This window comes from Vidua chalybeata, chromosome 10 (assembly GCF_026979565.1).
Source record: "Vidua chalybeata isolate OUT-0048 chromosome 10, bVidCha1 merged haplotype, whole genome shotgun sequence".
Taxonomy (NCBI): domain Eukaryota; kingdom Metazoa; phylum Chordata; class Aves; order Passeriformes; family Viduidae; genus Vidua; species Vidua chalybeata.
In genome coordinates, this window is record NC_071539.1 from 9,786,311 (window position 1) to 9,802,086 (window position 15,776).

Consider the following 15,776-nt stretch of genomic DNA (forward strand, 5'->3'; position numbering starts at 1 on the left):
GCTCCGGACAGTGATGGGCATACCCGGAGTACTCCTACGTTGTCTAGTCCGGTGGCCGTTGCCTGGTGGTCGCTGATTTCATAATCAGCTCCGGCCATCCCCCGACATCCTTAGCCTGTGTCTGCAAAAAAGCTACAAAAAGCTCCCTATATGGTGATTAATCATACTTTAATTTTTATATTTCCTCCTTTAATATTCCAATTCTTTTGATGAACAAACAAGTTACCACAGTTTATCACATTTAACACATGCCAGCCGCCTCTGCGGCACAAGATAGATGGGATACCCAGGCTGGTGGATTTGCACCAGGGAAAGTCCAGCTCAGGAGCAGCGATGCTACACAAGAGACCGAAGTGCCCCGACCTCGGCAGCATTCATTTCTTGAATGCTGCTAAATAGGAAGAAATACCCTGTGAAGGGCTTGAATTCCTTGAGGATGCATAATGGTATCAGTTAGTGAAAGTTATTAATAAAAGTTACTAATGAAAGCTTATCAGACCCCTACCCACAATACCAAGAGGGGCTGCTCTGCTCTTGGACAACTGGGAAGATATCCAGCCTTCTCCATTGCCCCACCTGGGCTGCACTCAGTTTTGATCTTCTGCATATCAGACACTGGGGGCACTTCCATTCCATCCCAATATCCAGTTTTTTCAAGCCAGGATAAATATGAGTTAAGCTATACATAATGCTACTTTTAGGATAACACCATGGAAAACAAATAAGCACATTCCAATTTGGAAATTAAGTGTCTTTATTCAGCAAGCACGTAATAGTGCCCTTAAATTATTCAGTCAATGAAATGTGTCAAACTATCTGCTTACACCTCCAAGTGCACAGACAGTGAAAAGAGAAAAGGAAAAAAAAAGTAATTCAAGTCACTTTTATTCCTCAGTCAAAGAAAAACAATACTTTTGGTCAAATGTATTTTCACTCACACCCCCTAAGGCTCAGGCAGTTCATCCACTTCCACCAGTCTCTTGCAGGGATAAACTTGCGTGATTTACTTAAAAATTACCAGTAAATAAATCCAGTGGATTTGCAGCACTAAGGGAGGCTTAACTGGCAGTCTGTGCTCTTGGACCACCTCTTCACTGGAGAATGCTTAGCAGCAAAGGCTAAATGCTGCAAGAAAATAAGGATTCCTAGTGGTGAGTCCTGCTTGACCCACCTAACCAAGGGCTTTACTGGGAAATACAGAGCTGCACAGCGACCTGGGCTGTGCAGGGATGGAGCAGGAAGGAACTTTAATCTCACCAAGATGCACCGAGTGCTCAGTGCTGAAATCTGGGGTCAGTAACACAGCCACCCACACCAAGTCACGTGGTTACATTTGTATTTTCCACAGGTCATAAGCACAAAAATCCTGGAGGCTGGAAAGAGAGTGGGTCAGTGCCCTCTCTGTGGAGCAGCATCCAGGTAAGAGCTAGAGGGATGCCAAAGGGAAACTGCTGGGGTAGAGTGCTGGCCAGAGCTGCCAGGGCTCCAGACACTTCTGCTGCCAGTGGGGAAAAAGGAGCCAGAGAGAGGACAGACATGCACAGAGGATACACTTTGGCAATTAACCCAAAGTAGAGGTAGACAGGTTGCAATTTCTGATCTGAGCTGGAGGAAACTCCTAAAGGAAAGCCAGTCTCAAACTTGTGCTCAAAGTAAAACAAGACCTCTTTTATGTTGCATAAAGAATTTAAAATATATTCTTAGCATTAGAGCAATATTCCTTGTAAACCAAGGATTTATAGTTAGTGATGTTGCCCCACAAGCTATAGGCAACCCTTTGGAACTACTTAAATAGATAATTTTTATATTTTATGTTTATTTATGAAACAGCCACCTCTTGTTGTGCTGCAGTCCACCTCTAAGATGTGCCACCATGACTGTGGAGATGTCCCTCTCCTGAAGCCCCAGCTAGCAGCAGCCACACCTTGGTACCCACCTGCCACCCCCTCCAACCCAGGCATCCCTCAGTTAGCCTATGACCACCAGGACAAGCCAGAGGGGATAGATCCTGCTTCCAAAGCCCACTCTGATCTAGATGCCAGTACTATCAGTATCTTTCATGTTACTCTTGCCACTCAAGCTGGGGCTGTTACTGCATTCTTCATGTTACACTGTTACGTTCAAGCCTTTTCAGTGGCTGGTAGATCCGAGAGCTCACATTTAATCCCACTGCAGTCTCTAAGTCACTGTGTTACTTGGTTAGGTTTGTTTTTTTTTTTTTTTTTGGTATTTTTTGGTTTGTTTTGTTCTGTTTTGTTTTGTTTTTAATCACAAAGAGGGTGGGAACTTCCCATCACCAATAAAGCAGGAATACAAGGCAATAGAATCAGTCTGCCAGCGAGGCCAGCCCCAGCAACCTCAGCAGGGAACTTTGCTCAGAATTAGAAAACGTTTCTCATTCTTCAAACAGGTGCCTGCATTTCACACTCAAAGTCCCAACGTCATATTGCCCAGGATGTGGGGTACATCCCCAAAGGGCTTCTCAGAAGCCCAGTGTCCACCTGCAGCTCCAGGTGCCCCAGGGCAGCAGGGCACAGCAGGGAATGGCTCTCTGGCACAGACCCTCGATGCTGGTGGCAGCTACAAAAACCCTGACAAGTTCAGCCAAGCAGCTTTACCCTGGAGCTGTGGGTCCTTGGAGGAGAGGGCCTGTACCAGCTCCTCCTCCCATTGCTCCAAATCCACTGGGCGGGTCTGGGATGTGGACTGTGTTGGATGCCCAGCAGCTCTAGGTGCCTGTGCCTCCAGCAGCTTCTTCACAGTTTCCCTTGGGGAAAAGGCTGACCAGAGCCACTTCTTCCTCAGGGTCCTGCAGGTCATCTGCAGGGAGCAGAGAGAGGTCAAGGCAGACCTGAATGGAAAACCCCTCCTCCCAGAAAATGCAACTTAAGATGACAAGAAAGCGTGGGCTGAAGCAATTGATATATACTCACAACCTAAGCACAGCTGATTTTTTTTCAAAACTGGTTTTCATTTTGTTTTACAAACTTAACATTTCTTCAGCAAATAGAGCAAAGGAACACAGGGCCCAGCTCCTCACCTCCTGAAGTCTCAGCAATCTCAAAACAAGTTGCATGGTCACAGGATATTGCCTGCCTGGCACTGACAGCAAGATCAGGCACTTCAGTTTTCTGACCATGGAGAGTAGGTCTCATAAGCCTCATAAGTCTCACATGCCTCAAAGCTGCATAAATTGGGCATTCATTTCAGTTGTTTTGTCTGACTCTTATGCTCTTTAAGTATTTTATATATTTAAGAGGCATTTGGACAAGGCCCTTAATAACATCCTTTAAAATCTGGTCAGCCCTGAAGTTGTCAGACAGTTGGGCTAGATGGTCACTGTAGGTCCCTTTCAAGAGAAAATATAGCATTCTATTCTAGTCTAGTCTAGTCTAGTCTAGTCTATTCTAGTCTTATTACAGTGAAAGAGCTTTCCCTCCTCTTTGTGCTTCATAGTACAACCTGGATCTCCACACCACAAGCCTTATTGCCTCCTGCATGAGGCACTCCTGCAAAAAGAAAGTCACTGCTGGGAAGTGCAAGACAAAGTGCCAGCCATGCACAAAGGCTGAATGCTATGCTATGTGTTACCTGAACAATTTCCTTTAGAATCAGGGAGCCCACGGCTGACTGCCCTCTCCCAAAACCAAATGTTTTGGGAACACTCCTTCCACCCATGTTTGCAGAAAACATCACATAATATCAGGGTGCTTCCAATTCATTGATTAGACAGAGAGTAGTTCTGCTTCCAGACATTCAAACAAAATGCAGCTGAGTTCAGCGGTGCTTCCAGGGATGTATCTGGGCACCAGACTCAGTGTGGTTTTGTTTAGACAAGCAGAAGGTCAAAAAACAAGGAGATGGCAACAGCAAGGTCAACTGCAGGGGTGGAAGAAGCTGGAAGAGGCTACCAGCAAGGGGCTTGGGCACCAGAACCACCAGGGAATCATGAGGAATTTCTAACAATCATAGCAGAGTACAAGGGAGGGAGCTGGGCATACCTTCATGAACGTTGTTTTCAGCTTTTGCTTTGTAATCTTTTCTCCAGCTCCTCTGGTTCCAAGAAATGCACTGCAGGAATGATGGCAGCCTCCACCTCTCCCTGTCTTTCATGTCTTCTGAATAAACCAGAGAAGATGAGTTCAGACTGGTAGCAGGTCAGCCCTGCTGCTTCTTCACCTCTTCCTCCATGAGCCTGGCAACAAAACCAGGTCCTAGCAGCAAAACCAGGTCCAATCCATAAAACCCACCACCAGAAAGCACAGAGCAACTCCTGGCAGTCCTTATTTTTGGCTGAAAACTCTCTACTGCCCTGGAAATTTTTCCCTGGTTTCAGTTTCTACTTTGCCACCTCGCTGCCAAAACCAACCTGGATGTGGCAGCCGAGAGTGAGCAAGAAACCTGTCAGGAGCTCAGCTGGCACACATGGTGAGGCTGGGGACTGACACAGAGAATTCCCACAGAAGGAAGTTTTCCTTTTGCATTGTCACACAGCTTCTACCATATCAACCTGTACACTGCTTCCTGCTTTATTAAACAATTCCTCCCTCCCATGGAGACCTGCTGGACACAGGGTCTTGCAGCAGCACACTGAAAACTGCAGCTGTAACTGCTTGCAAATTGCAGACAGCATGTGGTCAATGTATGGTAATTATTCTAGAAGACAACAAAGTTACTACAGACTTTCCAGCCATTTTAGTAAAACACTACATCAGCCTGTAAAATACTACAGCAGCATGATTTTATATGGTTTCCAACAGCAGCAGTTCATTATCCCCATTGAAATATTATCCAGTCTTTCACCTCCTAATCAGATAAGAAATGATAAACCACTTCAGTGTCCTTCACTTTATCAAGCCATTGCAACACTAAAGGGCTCAGTGTCTTTCTGGCAGTCAACAAACAAAAAACTCCAGTGCACTGCCTTGGGGTGCACTGCCTGAAGTGTTCAACTGCTCTTTGGAGGCAGAGTTACGCTTGGGATCCCTCTGTCCAGGTGGAGATTTTGGAAGGCAAAGCTCACAGAAGCATGGAAAAGAGTTGTCCCTGCCTAAAGTTGAACCCTGAAGGTGATGAGTGTCCTTTTAACACACACTGGGACACTTACATGACTCAGAGCACCAGGCAGAGCATCAGAAGTCAGTGAGCACACACAAGCAGGCTATAACACCCAATCCAGCTCCTCCTGCTCCTCATTCTCCACAGCCAGCCACAAAAATACATGTAATACTGAGCAAAGCACCAGCAAAGGCAGAAAAAGGTATGCAGGGATGATTTTCTGTCTCTGCAGCTGCTGTCCCACCAGACTGCTGCAACCAGAAATGGAGGATTTGCAGGTGTCTGGGAGCACACCAGAAATTCTTGCAGCAGGAACAATGTGAGGAAGAAAAAAGCATGTGAAAGGAGAGAAGCTAGAAAGAGGATTGTGTGTGCCTCAGTAGAGAGGTGGCAGAAGACAGCCCTGTGCCCTTGCCACCAGCCACCTCAAAGCTCCTCAACATTCAGATCCAGGATTCTGGGCTGAGCTGATAGAAAGAAGCACCTGAACTGCAGCCAATCATCCCCATGTGCCAGGGATCCCAGGAGACCCTGTCAACCCTGTGGTGCTGGAGGCAAGTGACAGGATCCCTTGAGGTAAAGCCAGCAAGACAGCAAAATACCCAAGCCCCTGGAAATGCTGGGGAGCAAGGTAAAAGAGAGAAAAAATGAAAGAAAAGGAGGAGGAAAGGGAAACAGCCCAAGACAAACAGTGCCAAAGATTAAAGTGTTTTATGTGGCAGCTGAGAGAGCAAAGCCTGCCCAGCTGCCCATCACCCTGCATTGACACACAAACCCAACTTCCCTTTCACCCCAGGGCAAATGCTGTTCCTCAGGCCTGCTGACACCCAACTTTCATCCTGCCATCCTCACCCTGACATATGGTTTTACATGCAAACAACGACTTGCTTTTGTTACTTATTCATTATGCAAAATCAGCACAAGCATCCTCCTTCTGCAGGAAGGTCAGGTCCTGCCTGCACCCTATGGCACAGGCCACATCCCAGTCCTGCTTTCCCCAAGAACACACATCCAATAAGCATGGAAGGCCACCATGTCATGGATGGCCACAATGTCACGGCTGTCAGCTGCCATGTCCCTGTTATCCATGAGCTACTCTAGTGTTTCCCAAACTGCTGGGAAATTTGTCCACCCTGGCTGTCAGGTCTGGGAACCTCACCAGAACGAGGCAGATCCCATTGGAAAGGTTCTGATCCCACCAGCATGAAAGAGATTTCATTGGGAAAAGGCAGATCGGTTTGTGTGTGTGTGTAAAGATCCCATCAGTAGTGAGTGGTCCAATTCCAATGGGAAAAGCCAGATCCCATTGGGTCAGGAGGAGCTCCCATCAGGAATTGTCAGATCTTAATCGGAAAAGCCTGACCCCACTGTAGGGGAAATCCCATAAGGAGAGATCAGAACCCATTAGGATGGGGTAGATCCCACTGAGAAGGGGAAGATCCCACAGGAAAACGGAGCAAATCCCACTGTAAAAATCGGGCCCCGGGGGAGGGAGGAAGGGAGGGAGGAAGGAAGGGGTTCCCCGACCCTGATACCTGCGGGGTGCTGCAGAGCGGCCCGCAGGGCGCGGCAGGCGGCGGCACGGCAGTCTCCGGGGCTGCCCGGGCTGTACCGGGCCGCCTGCACCGTTCCGGGCGACGGGAAGTGCCGCCGCAGCGCCGCGTCCAGCACCGCCGCGTCCTCTCCGTCCCCGCCGGGCAGCAGGACGCCCACGACGGCGGGCGGCGGCCCCGCGGGCAAGCGGCCGCGCACGTCCCGCACCACCTCCCGCAGGCGGATGCGCGCTCCGCGGTCCCGCGCCGCCCCGCCGCCGCACAGCACCAGCAGCAGCCGCGCTCCAAGCGCCCGCCGCCCGCCGTCCGGCGCCCGCCGCGCCCGGCACCCCGGCACCGGCCCCGGGCACGGTGCGCGCGGCGCCTCGTCGCCCAAGAGGTCGCAGGCGAAGGCGGCCAGCGCGGGCGCCGCCGGGGCCCCCTCCACCACCTCGGCCACTAGCAGTACTGCCCGCCGCCCGCCCGCCCGCTCCACGAGCGCCCGCAGCTCCTGCAGGTCCGCCGCCGCCATCCCCCGCCGTGCTCCCTGTCTGGCCCGCATCCGCATGTTCCCCGGCCCCGGCTCCGCACCGCCCACTGGCCCGCACCCGCCCCGCCACTCTGCACCAGCCCCGGGCACCAGTCCCGGCCCCGCGCAGGGCAACACCCCGGGGCAGCGGAGCGAAGGGGTGTCAAGGATCCCCCCCCGCTTCCAGCCCCGTCCCGGACCTGCATAATCCCGGTGAGTGAACAACCCCTGCTTGCGGCCAGGTGGGCACAGCAGAGAGGCTAGTAAAGAGCCCCTGGATCTACCACACGACCAGACTCAGAGCCCTCGCACAGGCTGGTCTTCTTGCCAATTAGAAGTTGATAAAATTCAGGCAAAAAACTGTGCTGTGGAGGGGCTCGAAAGGTGAGAGGGGGATGAGGAGAGGCTGTGGTGGCTGCAAAGTGGCACACACACGATGTTATGATAGAGGAGCAGCTGATCATGCGTCCCCAAGATGCCCCCTATGGTGTGGCATCTCATACTCCAGAGCAGCAATAGAGTGGCCTCTCTGGCATCATGTGCACTATGCTGCTGCAAAGCCTGGCCATGCTATAGCCACCCCTGGAAACAATTCCTCTTTGGGAAACAGTTAAACCTTCAAAGGGGTCACAAGCACACACCTGAGCTGCAGCCCTCACACCACATGCAGCATCTCTGAGTCCCTTCCCAAGCCAGTGCCCTTTGACTTCCCCTCTGCCACCTCCATGCAAAACACAGCCTGCAGTCACAGGCCTACAAGCATCAACATCACTACATCCCATCGAAGCACAAATGTTTCCAGGGATAAGTGTGGAGCTTTAATCAGGGCTTCACTGCTGGCACTTGTTACACATATCTCTGCCAGCCAACAGTGAATGAAAGCCATTATGCCCAGCCCTGACACTTGCACGGGGAAGTTCCAATCCATGGCATGCAGTAAGTACTTCCCCTATGCCATATCAGAACAGGCTCCTTAAAACAAGTAACATTTTATTGCAAGAACCTGAGAAGGGATAAACAGCTCAAAGGTGTAAACAGCCAGAGTCACCTTGGCCAATTGCTCTCTAAGGATTTTTGGAGCCAAACCATCTCTTGTGGGATGGGTGGTAGAGTCTCTGAGTGTACTGGGTGTGAAAGCAGAACCAAAACCTACGTGTCTGTCCTGGATCATTGATTCCCAACATGTATGTTTGGGTACACTCAGCCACAAATGTGGCTGAGCCATAGTGCCTGCTGCCTGCCCATACTCATGGCCATCTGTCCCCAGAGCCCAGCAGATCAGCAGACACAGCAGAAGGGATGTGCCACAGGCTGATCCCCAGACATAACAGTGGTGTGGCAGCTTGGGAAGGTCACAATGTGGCACCAATTTCAATCCAAGGAAACTATTTCCCCCAGTATGGCAAGCTTAGCAAACACTCCCCCAGGCTAGCATGATGGATGAGGGCTTCAAGAGAGATTTTCTGCCCTGGGTCCTAGCAAAAGTAATTTACTCATGGACAAGTGCTGATAAGCAAATGGGACAGGGCAAAAAGGGGAAGGTAAAACAGAAAGATTAGGCTCCTCTTCCAAAGATCAGGGTCTGCAAGAGCCCATGGCCCCCTGCCAGTGTGGTAGCCCTGAGACTAGCTGTCAACATGGGAGGGGCTACAAAGTCAGACATAATTCAGCAGCCAGGTCTGGACTTAGTGTTGCCTGTATTTTGTATTTACAAGGATTTTTTCTCATCTGTTCAGAAGCCTGTTTGTGGTCCTATGGACAAAAGCCCAGGATATAATCAGCATCATGAGTTGTGTCAGCAGCAGGAGGGGACAGGATCACGTGCTGGTCCCCAGAAACCCTCATCTCTCTGGAAAACTGCCACAAGATCCACAGAGTATTTAAACTCCTCATGAGCTGCCTGCACAGCCTGTGGTGTGGTGGTACTGGTTAAATGTGATTGATGTGCAGACCATTACAGCACAGCTCTCACAGAGCTCTTCCAGAGCAGCACTATGCCAGTGACTTGCCTAGAGATGCCAAGATGCCTCAGGCATGGGGAAATTGCTTTCTAGCTAGCAATTCCCCAGATTTATGAAGATAATTCTTGCAGAGAAGATATAGAAAAAATCTGAGTTTTCTTAACTCAGGTACTCCTCTGGCTACTTCTCTGCAGTGGCCTTGGTGTTCAAACTGCTAGCACAGCCACTAAAAACTAGTATTTGGGACCACGTAGAGCTGTTCTTCATGGCCACTGCAATTCTTTAGTTTATTCTGGGTACACATGTAACACTGCCAGCAGAGGCTGGTTGGAAAGGTGAATGTCACCCACAATACCCAAACAACCTTGTTTACATTTCTTTACTCATTAACAGGGGTAAGATCTAACACGTACAACTCCCTTTGGGTTACTTAAAGAGGTACAACTCAAACAGTTCAGAGGCAGTCATGAGCTCAGCAGCATTTGTAGTACTCCACAAAATGTCTTCAGAGCCCTGTCAGGAATCTGAGCAAGAACACAGATGTATTTAGAAGACCTGACACTCCAGGAAACATCCATCTGACAGTCACAGCTGTAGAGAATCACTATAGACAGCCCTAAGTGAGTCATCACATCCCTTACATATGCCTGTAGCTGTCCAGAGCAGACAAAACATTCATTTTTGACTTCAAAAGAGGAGTGAAGATACTTTGTTCAGAGAAACAAATTTGGCATGTGTATTAGTAATGCCTTGAAGCCTAAACAACAAAAAAACGGTCCACTGCATTAGAGCCTGCATTTACCAAGATTAACCTTTCTTCTGAAGAGAGTACAAAGAGGACAGGGATAAAAGATTCTTGTGCCAGTTTTGAGGATAGAAGAGTAGAGAGACTGAATGAGCAAGAAGGAATCTGCAGGAGCTGTTCTGAGCCCAATGTCCAGTGATCCAGCCCAGCTCCTTAAATTCTTCCTTCAGTAGCTTTGGTGCCCACAGGAACATTTGGGAAAGCCTCTGAGCCAGCTAGGAGCTGGAACTGGCTGCAGACAAGCGAAGCCTCAGCAAACCTTTGCACATTTGCTCTTCCACTGATCTGTTCTCTAAACTTGATTCAGTTATTACTTTGAAAAACACATCCTTACTAGATGCTGGAAAGCATGTGCTTTACTTGTGTAGCACTACAACTGTTACCCAGCTGTTACCAGGGCATTGCTGCAGAGCACCAGCACTCACCGGGCTCTTCATCCATAGAGACCTACTTGGGTTGCCCAAAGAAGTAGCAGAGGAGGTAATTGTGAGAGAAGAAAATACCCCAGACCCCACTCCTGCCCCCAACATCCCAGTCCCACTGATTTTCTTGTAGCCTGCCTCCTGTTCACTCCTCCATGGCTCTTCCTTTTTCATCCACTGACCTTCTCCAGCTTCCCCTCAATCTTCCCAGCCCCTGACCAAACACCTTCCCACTTTTCACCCACTTGGAGCTTGAACTTTGTATCAAACCAGACATGAACCCTTTCTGTGATGAGTTCAGTCACAACTGAATCTAACTGGATGGTCACATTGTTCTGACCCAGGCCCCCTCACACCCCACCTCCAGGGCCAGCTGAGGCAGCCCCACTTTTGGTCCCAAGGCAGCCTGCCCTGCTGGATCCAGCTCAGCCTTGGCCTGGATCCATCCAAGTCATCACAGCCCTCTGGGCTCCACTCAGGGGAGGTTACACACCATAAGCAAATAAACTTGGGAAGTCCCTGGCACCCCACGGCTGGGACACAGCCTGGCTTCCTGATGGGGAACCTCAAACTTCTTTCTTGTCTCTTTTCTCCAAAATTCTGTTCCCTCTAAAAGTTGCCCATCTCTGCAGTTGTCCTAAGTTTCCTCATGTTTCCTTGAGTCACCATCCCCTTCTGGATGGCAGAGGGGCATAGGAAGGTATGGCTGAAGAGGAGGATGGAAACCTGGCACAGGGCCATGTGCAGAGAGCCCGAAGTGTTGGTCTTACCATAGGAGGGATGTCCTTCCCTGCCCTCTTAGAGACAGATGGAGCCAGCCTATCAACCTATTTCACTCTTGGATCCTCCATGGGAAGATGTTAAAGAAGTGGCAATGGGTTTGAAATCAGACCCAAGGACCAAGCTCCCTCTTCTGGCCTTTTTTCTGGCTGTCCTCAGCTGGATCCTTTCCTTTGGTTTGAGAATAGGACTCAAGAGTAGATGTTCACACAGCCCCCAGTCTCCATTCTTTCCCAGTACACACACACCTTCAACACCAACAGTCCAGCTTTTCTGCACTTATCTTTTGCAGCACCTCTTAAAAATCACCTCAGACCTCACCAAGCTGGGGGCCAATAGCTGGCACCACTGCATGCAGACAGCCCCTCCTGCCTCCCTAACCCTGCCTTGTGCATTCTCCTATTTCCTTCTCACAAAGCCCCTTCTTGGCATGGCCAAGCTCCCAGGTTCTCAGAACTGCTCCCTTTTACAAGGCAAAGGGCAGATCCATAGCTTCCCTGGACTTACTGGAATGAGCAGAGCAGATCAGTGTGGATCTGCCTGGTTTGCCAGCCCTGAAAGAGGCCACAAAGGGGCCCTTCTCTAAGAAGGCCCTTCTCTTCTTCAGTCTAAGATTTCTCTGGATCTACCCAGGATTAGGTGGAGAATGCAGCAAGGGTGCAGCTTGAGAGCACCCATGGATGGCCTTCTACCTCCTCTCCTCCTCAGCTCTGTGGGTGACCGCACTCCTCGTTGTCCCAGCCACACATTCCTGTGGCTATATCACGTGGCCTTGCAGGGCATTCCTGTGCTCCCAAGCTCTGGCCAGGATTTCAGCCACATCTCAGAGTTTCTTTCCTCTTTCATCTTGACAGTGCCCCATATCACCCTGCACAGAAGTGCCTGGACAAAGTACAAATATACTGCCAGAGGAGAAACTTGAGAGCTGCATGTACTATGCCTGGATTTGGGTGGTTATCTGTGTGTTTCAGATGCTACAGGAAATAATAGAGACACAGGACCTCATTGTGGCTTCTTGCTTTAAGGATGTCCTAATGTCCTGATATTTTAAAGCCAAACTTTCTTCACTCACAAACAGCCTGAACACGTACATGTCTTGCTTTGACTCAAGGGAACTATTTCTTCATTAGTTTGACCAAAAAACAGTGTCCTCAGTAATGGAAGGCAGAATTCATCTTGTGGTAATGCTCGTGATAAGTCTCTTCCACAACAGAGCAACTGGGTCACCTCATCCAAAAGTCTGCCAAGCACCAGCACCACCCAAACACTTACAGCAAGGTTGTTTTGCTTCATAAAGCCACATCCTTAAGTATCTGGAAAGAATCTGAATTTGAAAAATACCCTGGAGAATCCTTTCTCTGATAAACATTGTATAAAGGATCTGTACTGCCCTCAAATCCCACTCCTTCTGTACCATACTGCACAAACCTGCAGCTTCAGCAGGTTTTGCCGTCTTAGGTATAAGCTTTAAAGCTTATAGATACACACAGACACAGAGAAATAAGATAAATATCAGGTTTTTAATCCTTTTTTTTTGATGATAATGAAGATCTTAGGATGACAAAAAATCTACAAAAAACACCAGAGAAAAAAATACATATAAACTCCCAATGCAAAAAAGTGCATCTATCTATAGTGCTTTGCCATGCCCAGAGAGGATGGGAAATAAGTTCAGCTATTATGTGGGTAATTGGACTTAAAAATATTCTACTGTTCCCACAGTTCCTCCCATCCAAAATAACCCATCCCAGAAACTCAATCTGCTGGATGTGCACACACTTTTATGTAAGGTCAACTCCCTGCTACAAAGAACCCTGGAGAGTTTCAGGAGCTTTGTTCCTCATGACAACCATGTACCAAAGACTCCTGCATCCAGGCTCTCCTAGGAAAACACGGTCTGAGGCCTTAGTCTTGAGTTTCCCTCACTGTTTCAGTTTTGGGACAGTTTAAAATCTAGAGGTTTCTGGCCTGCTCTGATTCCCTCTCTGCTGACAGCTTTCTTAGGGACAGGTTTCTTAGGGACATTTTGATAATCAAGCAAGGCATTTAATGCAAAGCAGAAACACAGTGATTTTTGATAAAAGTTTCCTGGGGCAGATTATTGAGCCAATGCAGCAAAGAACTCCGCGCTTTGTGGCATGGACAGTGTGATGCTGAGGGCACACTGTCCCCTTCTGGTAGCAGCCACGCACTGAATCGCAGCCATGCTGAAGGTCTGGGCAGACAAGCAAGTCAGCAGGAAGGAAGTGTTCTGCAAAGGGACATCCAGCAGGACAGTGCTAAAACCAACCTGACAGATTCAGCTGCCCAAGGAAGTTCATTCTCCATCTGTCTTTGATATCTTCTCTTGCCTACGTTCAGGCAGAACTCGGCAGTATCTGAGCTCTGGGAGTGAAATAACAAATGGCTCCTGGGAGTCGACTTCTAGGGGAAGAAACACAAATGATAGAAGAACACCTGACACCATTCTTTCAAAGCTAAAGCATGTGGCCACCCAAAAGGGTTGGAACATCCCTCCAGTGAAGAACTCAGGGTCAGTGAGGCTGTGGAGCAGTTAACATCATCACAGAAAGCTCCAGCAGGGAGTCAGAACTGCAGCTCTTACAGTGAGCAGCATTTCCACTGCCATGTGTGTTTTGGGGCAAGGTAGACCCAACACCATCTGACTTGGAAGAGGGAACACACTTAGCTTGGACATATTGTCCATCCCCATCCCAGCATGTAAACCCTCATTCTCATTTCTGGCTCATGTTGCCTGCAAGGTCCAGCTTGTCTTCCCTCTTGCATCTGAATCCAGTCAACAAGCACCACTTGCATCTACACTGTCCCTCAGGTTCGGCCCTGAGTTTGTTTTTGTGTCCCTCACCCCTGTGTCTAGCTGTGTTACCCGGTTACCTTCATGGCAGTTCAAGACTTCTCTCAGTGCCCTACAGGCAGCTCTCTTTGCCTCCAGGATACCTCCAGGCTGGCCTGGGCTGTAAATTGCAGTCTCTACAGTCAGTTGCAGGGCCCCATCCAGCACGCACTGCATTCTCCTCAGCGCTCTCACTGCCTGGTCCAGCTGCTCCTGGGAGTCAGGACGGATCATCACAAGCACCAGCACATCTGGCAGGCAGGGGAGGAGGCTCCTCACATCCCGCACAGCTTCCTCCAGGTGATCCCACTGCATGAGCCTTTTCAACACATTGGCTTGCCATAGCATAAAAATCAGATGTGGAGGAGCCAGGTCCTCCTCTTCCTTTCTGTCATTCTCTTCCTGCTGTGGTTTGTGCTTGATGTCCCCTGTGCCACACAGGTCCCTGGTAAAATCCACCAGCAATGAGGGAGCTCTTGACTCAGCATGGTCCACCTCCATCACACCCACCCTTCCATTCCGGCTCCCCAGCATGTCCAGTAGGTTGAGGAAATCCCAGGTGGTTCTGTCCACGAAGGAGGCTGGCTCCTTTGATGCCATAGGTTCCTCTCACAGGTCAGTTTACTGTGCTGCTAGGGAAAGGAGTGGAAGTAGCAAAGGCAATAGCACAGGCTCAAAACAGGCAACACCTTCTGCTCTGAGCAGCCAATGCTGGGTTGGATGAGACCAAATCAATGTGAAAATAGCAGCTTTGATACAAAGATTCACAAACTGCAGCCATGTGCTTTTTGGGGTTGGACCTCCCAGAAAAAGGCTTTGTACCTTGGCAGTCTGGTACAATAGAAAGAAATGACAGGGGAAAAAGAAGGGATGATTACATATTTTTGGGCATCTTGTATCAAACTCAAAAGGACTTACTACCTTCTCATCAGCAAAACCAACTATATGATAGTGACCACAGGCCTACAAACCTGTTGTTACAATTCACTTTGCTCATTATATTTCCTTCTCCTTCCTCCATAATGCCTAAAGCTGGAAATCCCATCCATCATTTTTTGAATCCAATGTGTCCAACCTACTGGTAGTTGTGGAAGACTAAAAGCCCTACCTGACCTGGCCCAATATCCCATAAGCTGCAATTTCTCTACACATGTTGAAAAAATGCAGTTTTCCATGGCAAAGGCTCTCCTGCTCTGAAGGTCAGCACTGGCAGCAAGCTTAGGTCTTTTAAGTCCAGCAAAATAATTTCTATACCAGAGCTGAGTAGTTGGGTCAAGTTTTTAAATTCCAGTTCAAAGTAAAGTTTTGATTTACCCAACAGTGTATTCTGCACAGACATCTACTCCACCTCTTTCAGAAGGAAGAGGATTAGCTGTGAAATACCAGCCCACTGCAGGAGAATTGCAAAGCCAAGAGCTCAGAGGGCTCCATGACACACACTGGCAGCAGGGCCAGGCAGGGAGAAGGAAGCTCTCATGCCCTGGGAAGGAGGAACTGTGCTGGAGTGGGCTCAGGGTGTGGTTGAGCCAACAGACTCACCTGCCTGACTGACTAGGGATGCATTGAAAATGATGGAACTACTTGGTGTATGTGGAACTGCTCTCACAGGATATCCACACGTCATTTTGGGACTGTGACATCAGCAGCAACCATGACAACCTGTACCTGCCTCAAACCTCCCTTTAAACTACCCAGTATTTTGGGGGGATTTTCAGAGATAAGAAACTGAACCTTGCACTTCACGACTGTAAATTCATTTTTCACCACCTTATTGTTCAGCAAAACTAAAAGAACTATGGAAGTGCTGTGAAGATGCTCAATGTCCCACATGACAT

At 49.0% G+C, this 15,776-nt stretch overlaps 2 protein-coding genes and 1 long non-coding RNA gene across 7 annotated transcripts; 1 reads left to right on the top strand and 2 right to left on the bottom strand.

The window, feature by feature from the left end:
* Positions 1 to 245: 245 nt before the first annotated feature.
* LOC128792686 (uncharacterized) lies at positions 246 to 1,892 on the top strand. 2 transcript variants are annotated; one of them, XR_008432508.1, is made up of 3 exons: positions 246 to 446; positions 1,349 to 1,419; positions 1,831 to 1,892. It is a non-coding gene; the product is annotated as an uncharacterized LOC128792686 (long non-coding RNA). The 2 variants fall into 2 exon arrangements; XR_008432509.1 differs by lacking the exon at positions 246 to 446 and adding an exon at positions 1,067 to 1,151.
* C10H2orf72 (chromosome 10 C2orf72 homolog) lies at positions 1,890 to 7,182 on the bottom strand. The gene is made up of 3 exons (XM_053951277.1): positions 6,594 to 7,182; positions 4,002 to 4,118; positions 1,890 to 2,820 (listed from the first exon to the last, which is right to left on the bottom strand). The coding sequence occupies exons 1-3, from the start codon at positions 7,156 to 7,158 to the stop codon at positions 2,729 to 2,731; spliced, it is 774 nt and encodes a 257-aa protein (XP_053807252.1). The 5' UTR covers positions 7,159 to 7,182; the 3' UTR covers positions 1,890 to 2,728.
* A 5,406-nt stretch (positions 7,183 to 12,588) lies between these two features.
* Positions 12,589 to 15,534, bottom strand: LOC128792684 (uncharacterized). Of its 4 annotated transcripts, none has more exons than XM_053951279.1 (4): positions 15,481 to 15,534; positions 13,983 to 14,570; positions 13,378 to 13,511; positions 12,589 to 12,656 (listed from the first exon to the last, which is right to left on the bottom strand). In XM_053951279.1, the coding sequence occupies exons 2-3, from the start codon at positions 14,539 to 14,541 to the stop codon at positions 13,405 to 13,407; spliced, it is 666 nt and encodes a 221-aa protein (XP_053807254.1). In that variant the 5' UTR covers positions 14,542 to 14,570; positions 15,481 to 15,534; the 3' UTR covers positions 12,589 to 12,656; positions 13,378 to 13,404. The 4 variants fall into 4 exon arrangements, with proteins under 4 accessions (XP_053807254.1, XP_053807255.1, XP_053807256.1 ...); XM_053951280.1 differs by having other exon boundaries at positions 13,983 to 14,772; positions 15,481 to 15,523; XM_053951281.1 differs by lacking the exon at positions 15,481 to 15,534 and adding an exon at positions 15,256 to 15,460.
* Between the last annotated feature and the right edge of the window lie 242 nt (positions 15,535 to 15,776).

Coding starts and splice junctions, on each gene's coding strand:
- LOC128792684 (XM_053951279.1), bottom strand. CDS start 14,541: ATGGCATCAAAGGAGCCAGCCTCCTTCGTGGACAGAACCACCTGGGAT. Junction 13,512..13,982: donor AGTCTTGAACTGCCATGAAG/GTAACCGGGTAA, acceptor TTCTTCCCCTAG/AAGTCGACTCCCAGGAGCCA.
- C10H2orf72 (XM_053951277.1), bottom strand. CDS start 7,158: ATGCGGATGCGGGCCAGACAGGGAGCACGGCGGGGGATGGCGGCGGCG. Junction 4,119..6,593: donor CGCTCTGCAGCACCCCGCAG/GTATCAGGGTCG, acceptor TGGTTTATTCAG/AAGACATGAAAGACAGGGAG. Junction 2,821..4,001: donor TGAAAACAACGTTCATGAAG/GTATGCCCAGCT, acceptor TGCTCCCTGCAG/ATGACCTGCAGGACCCTGAG.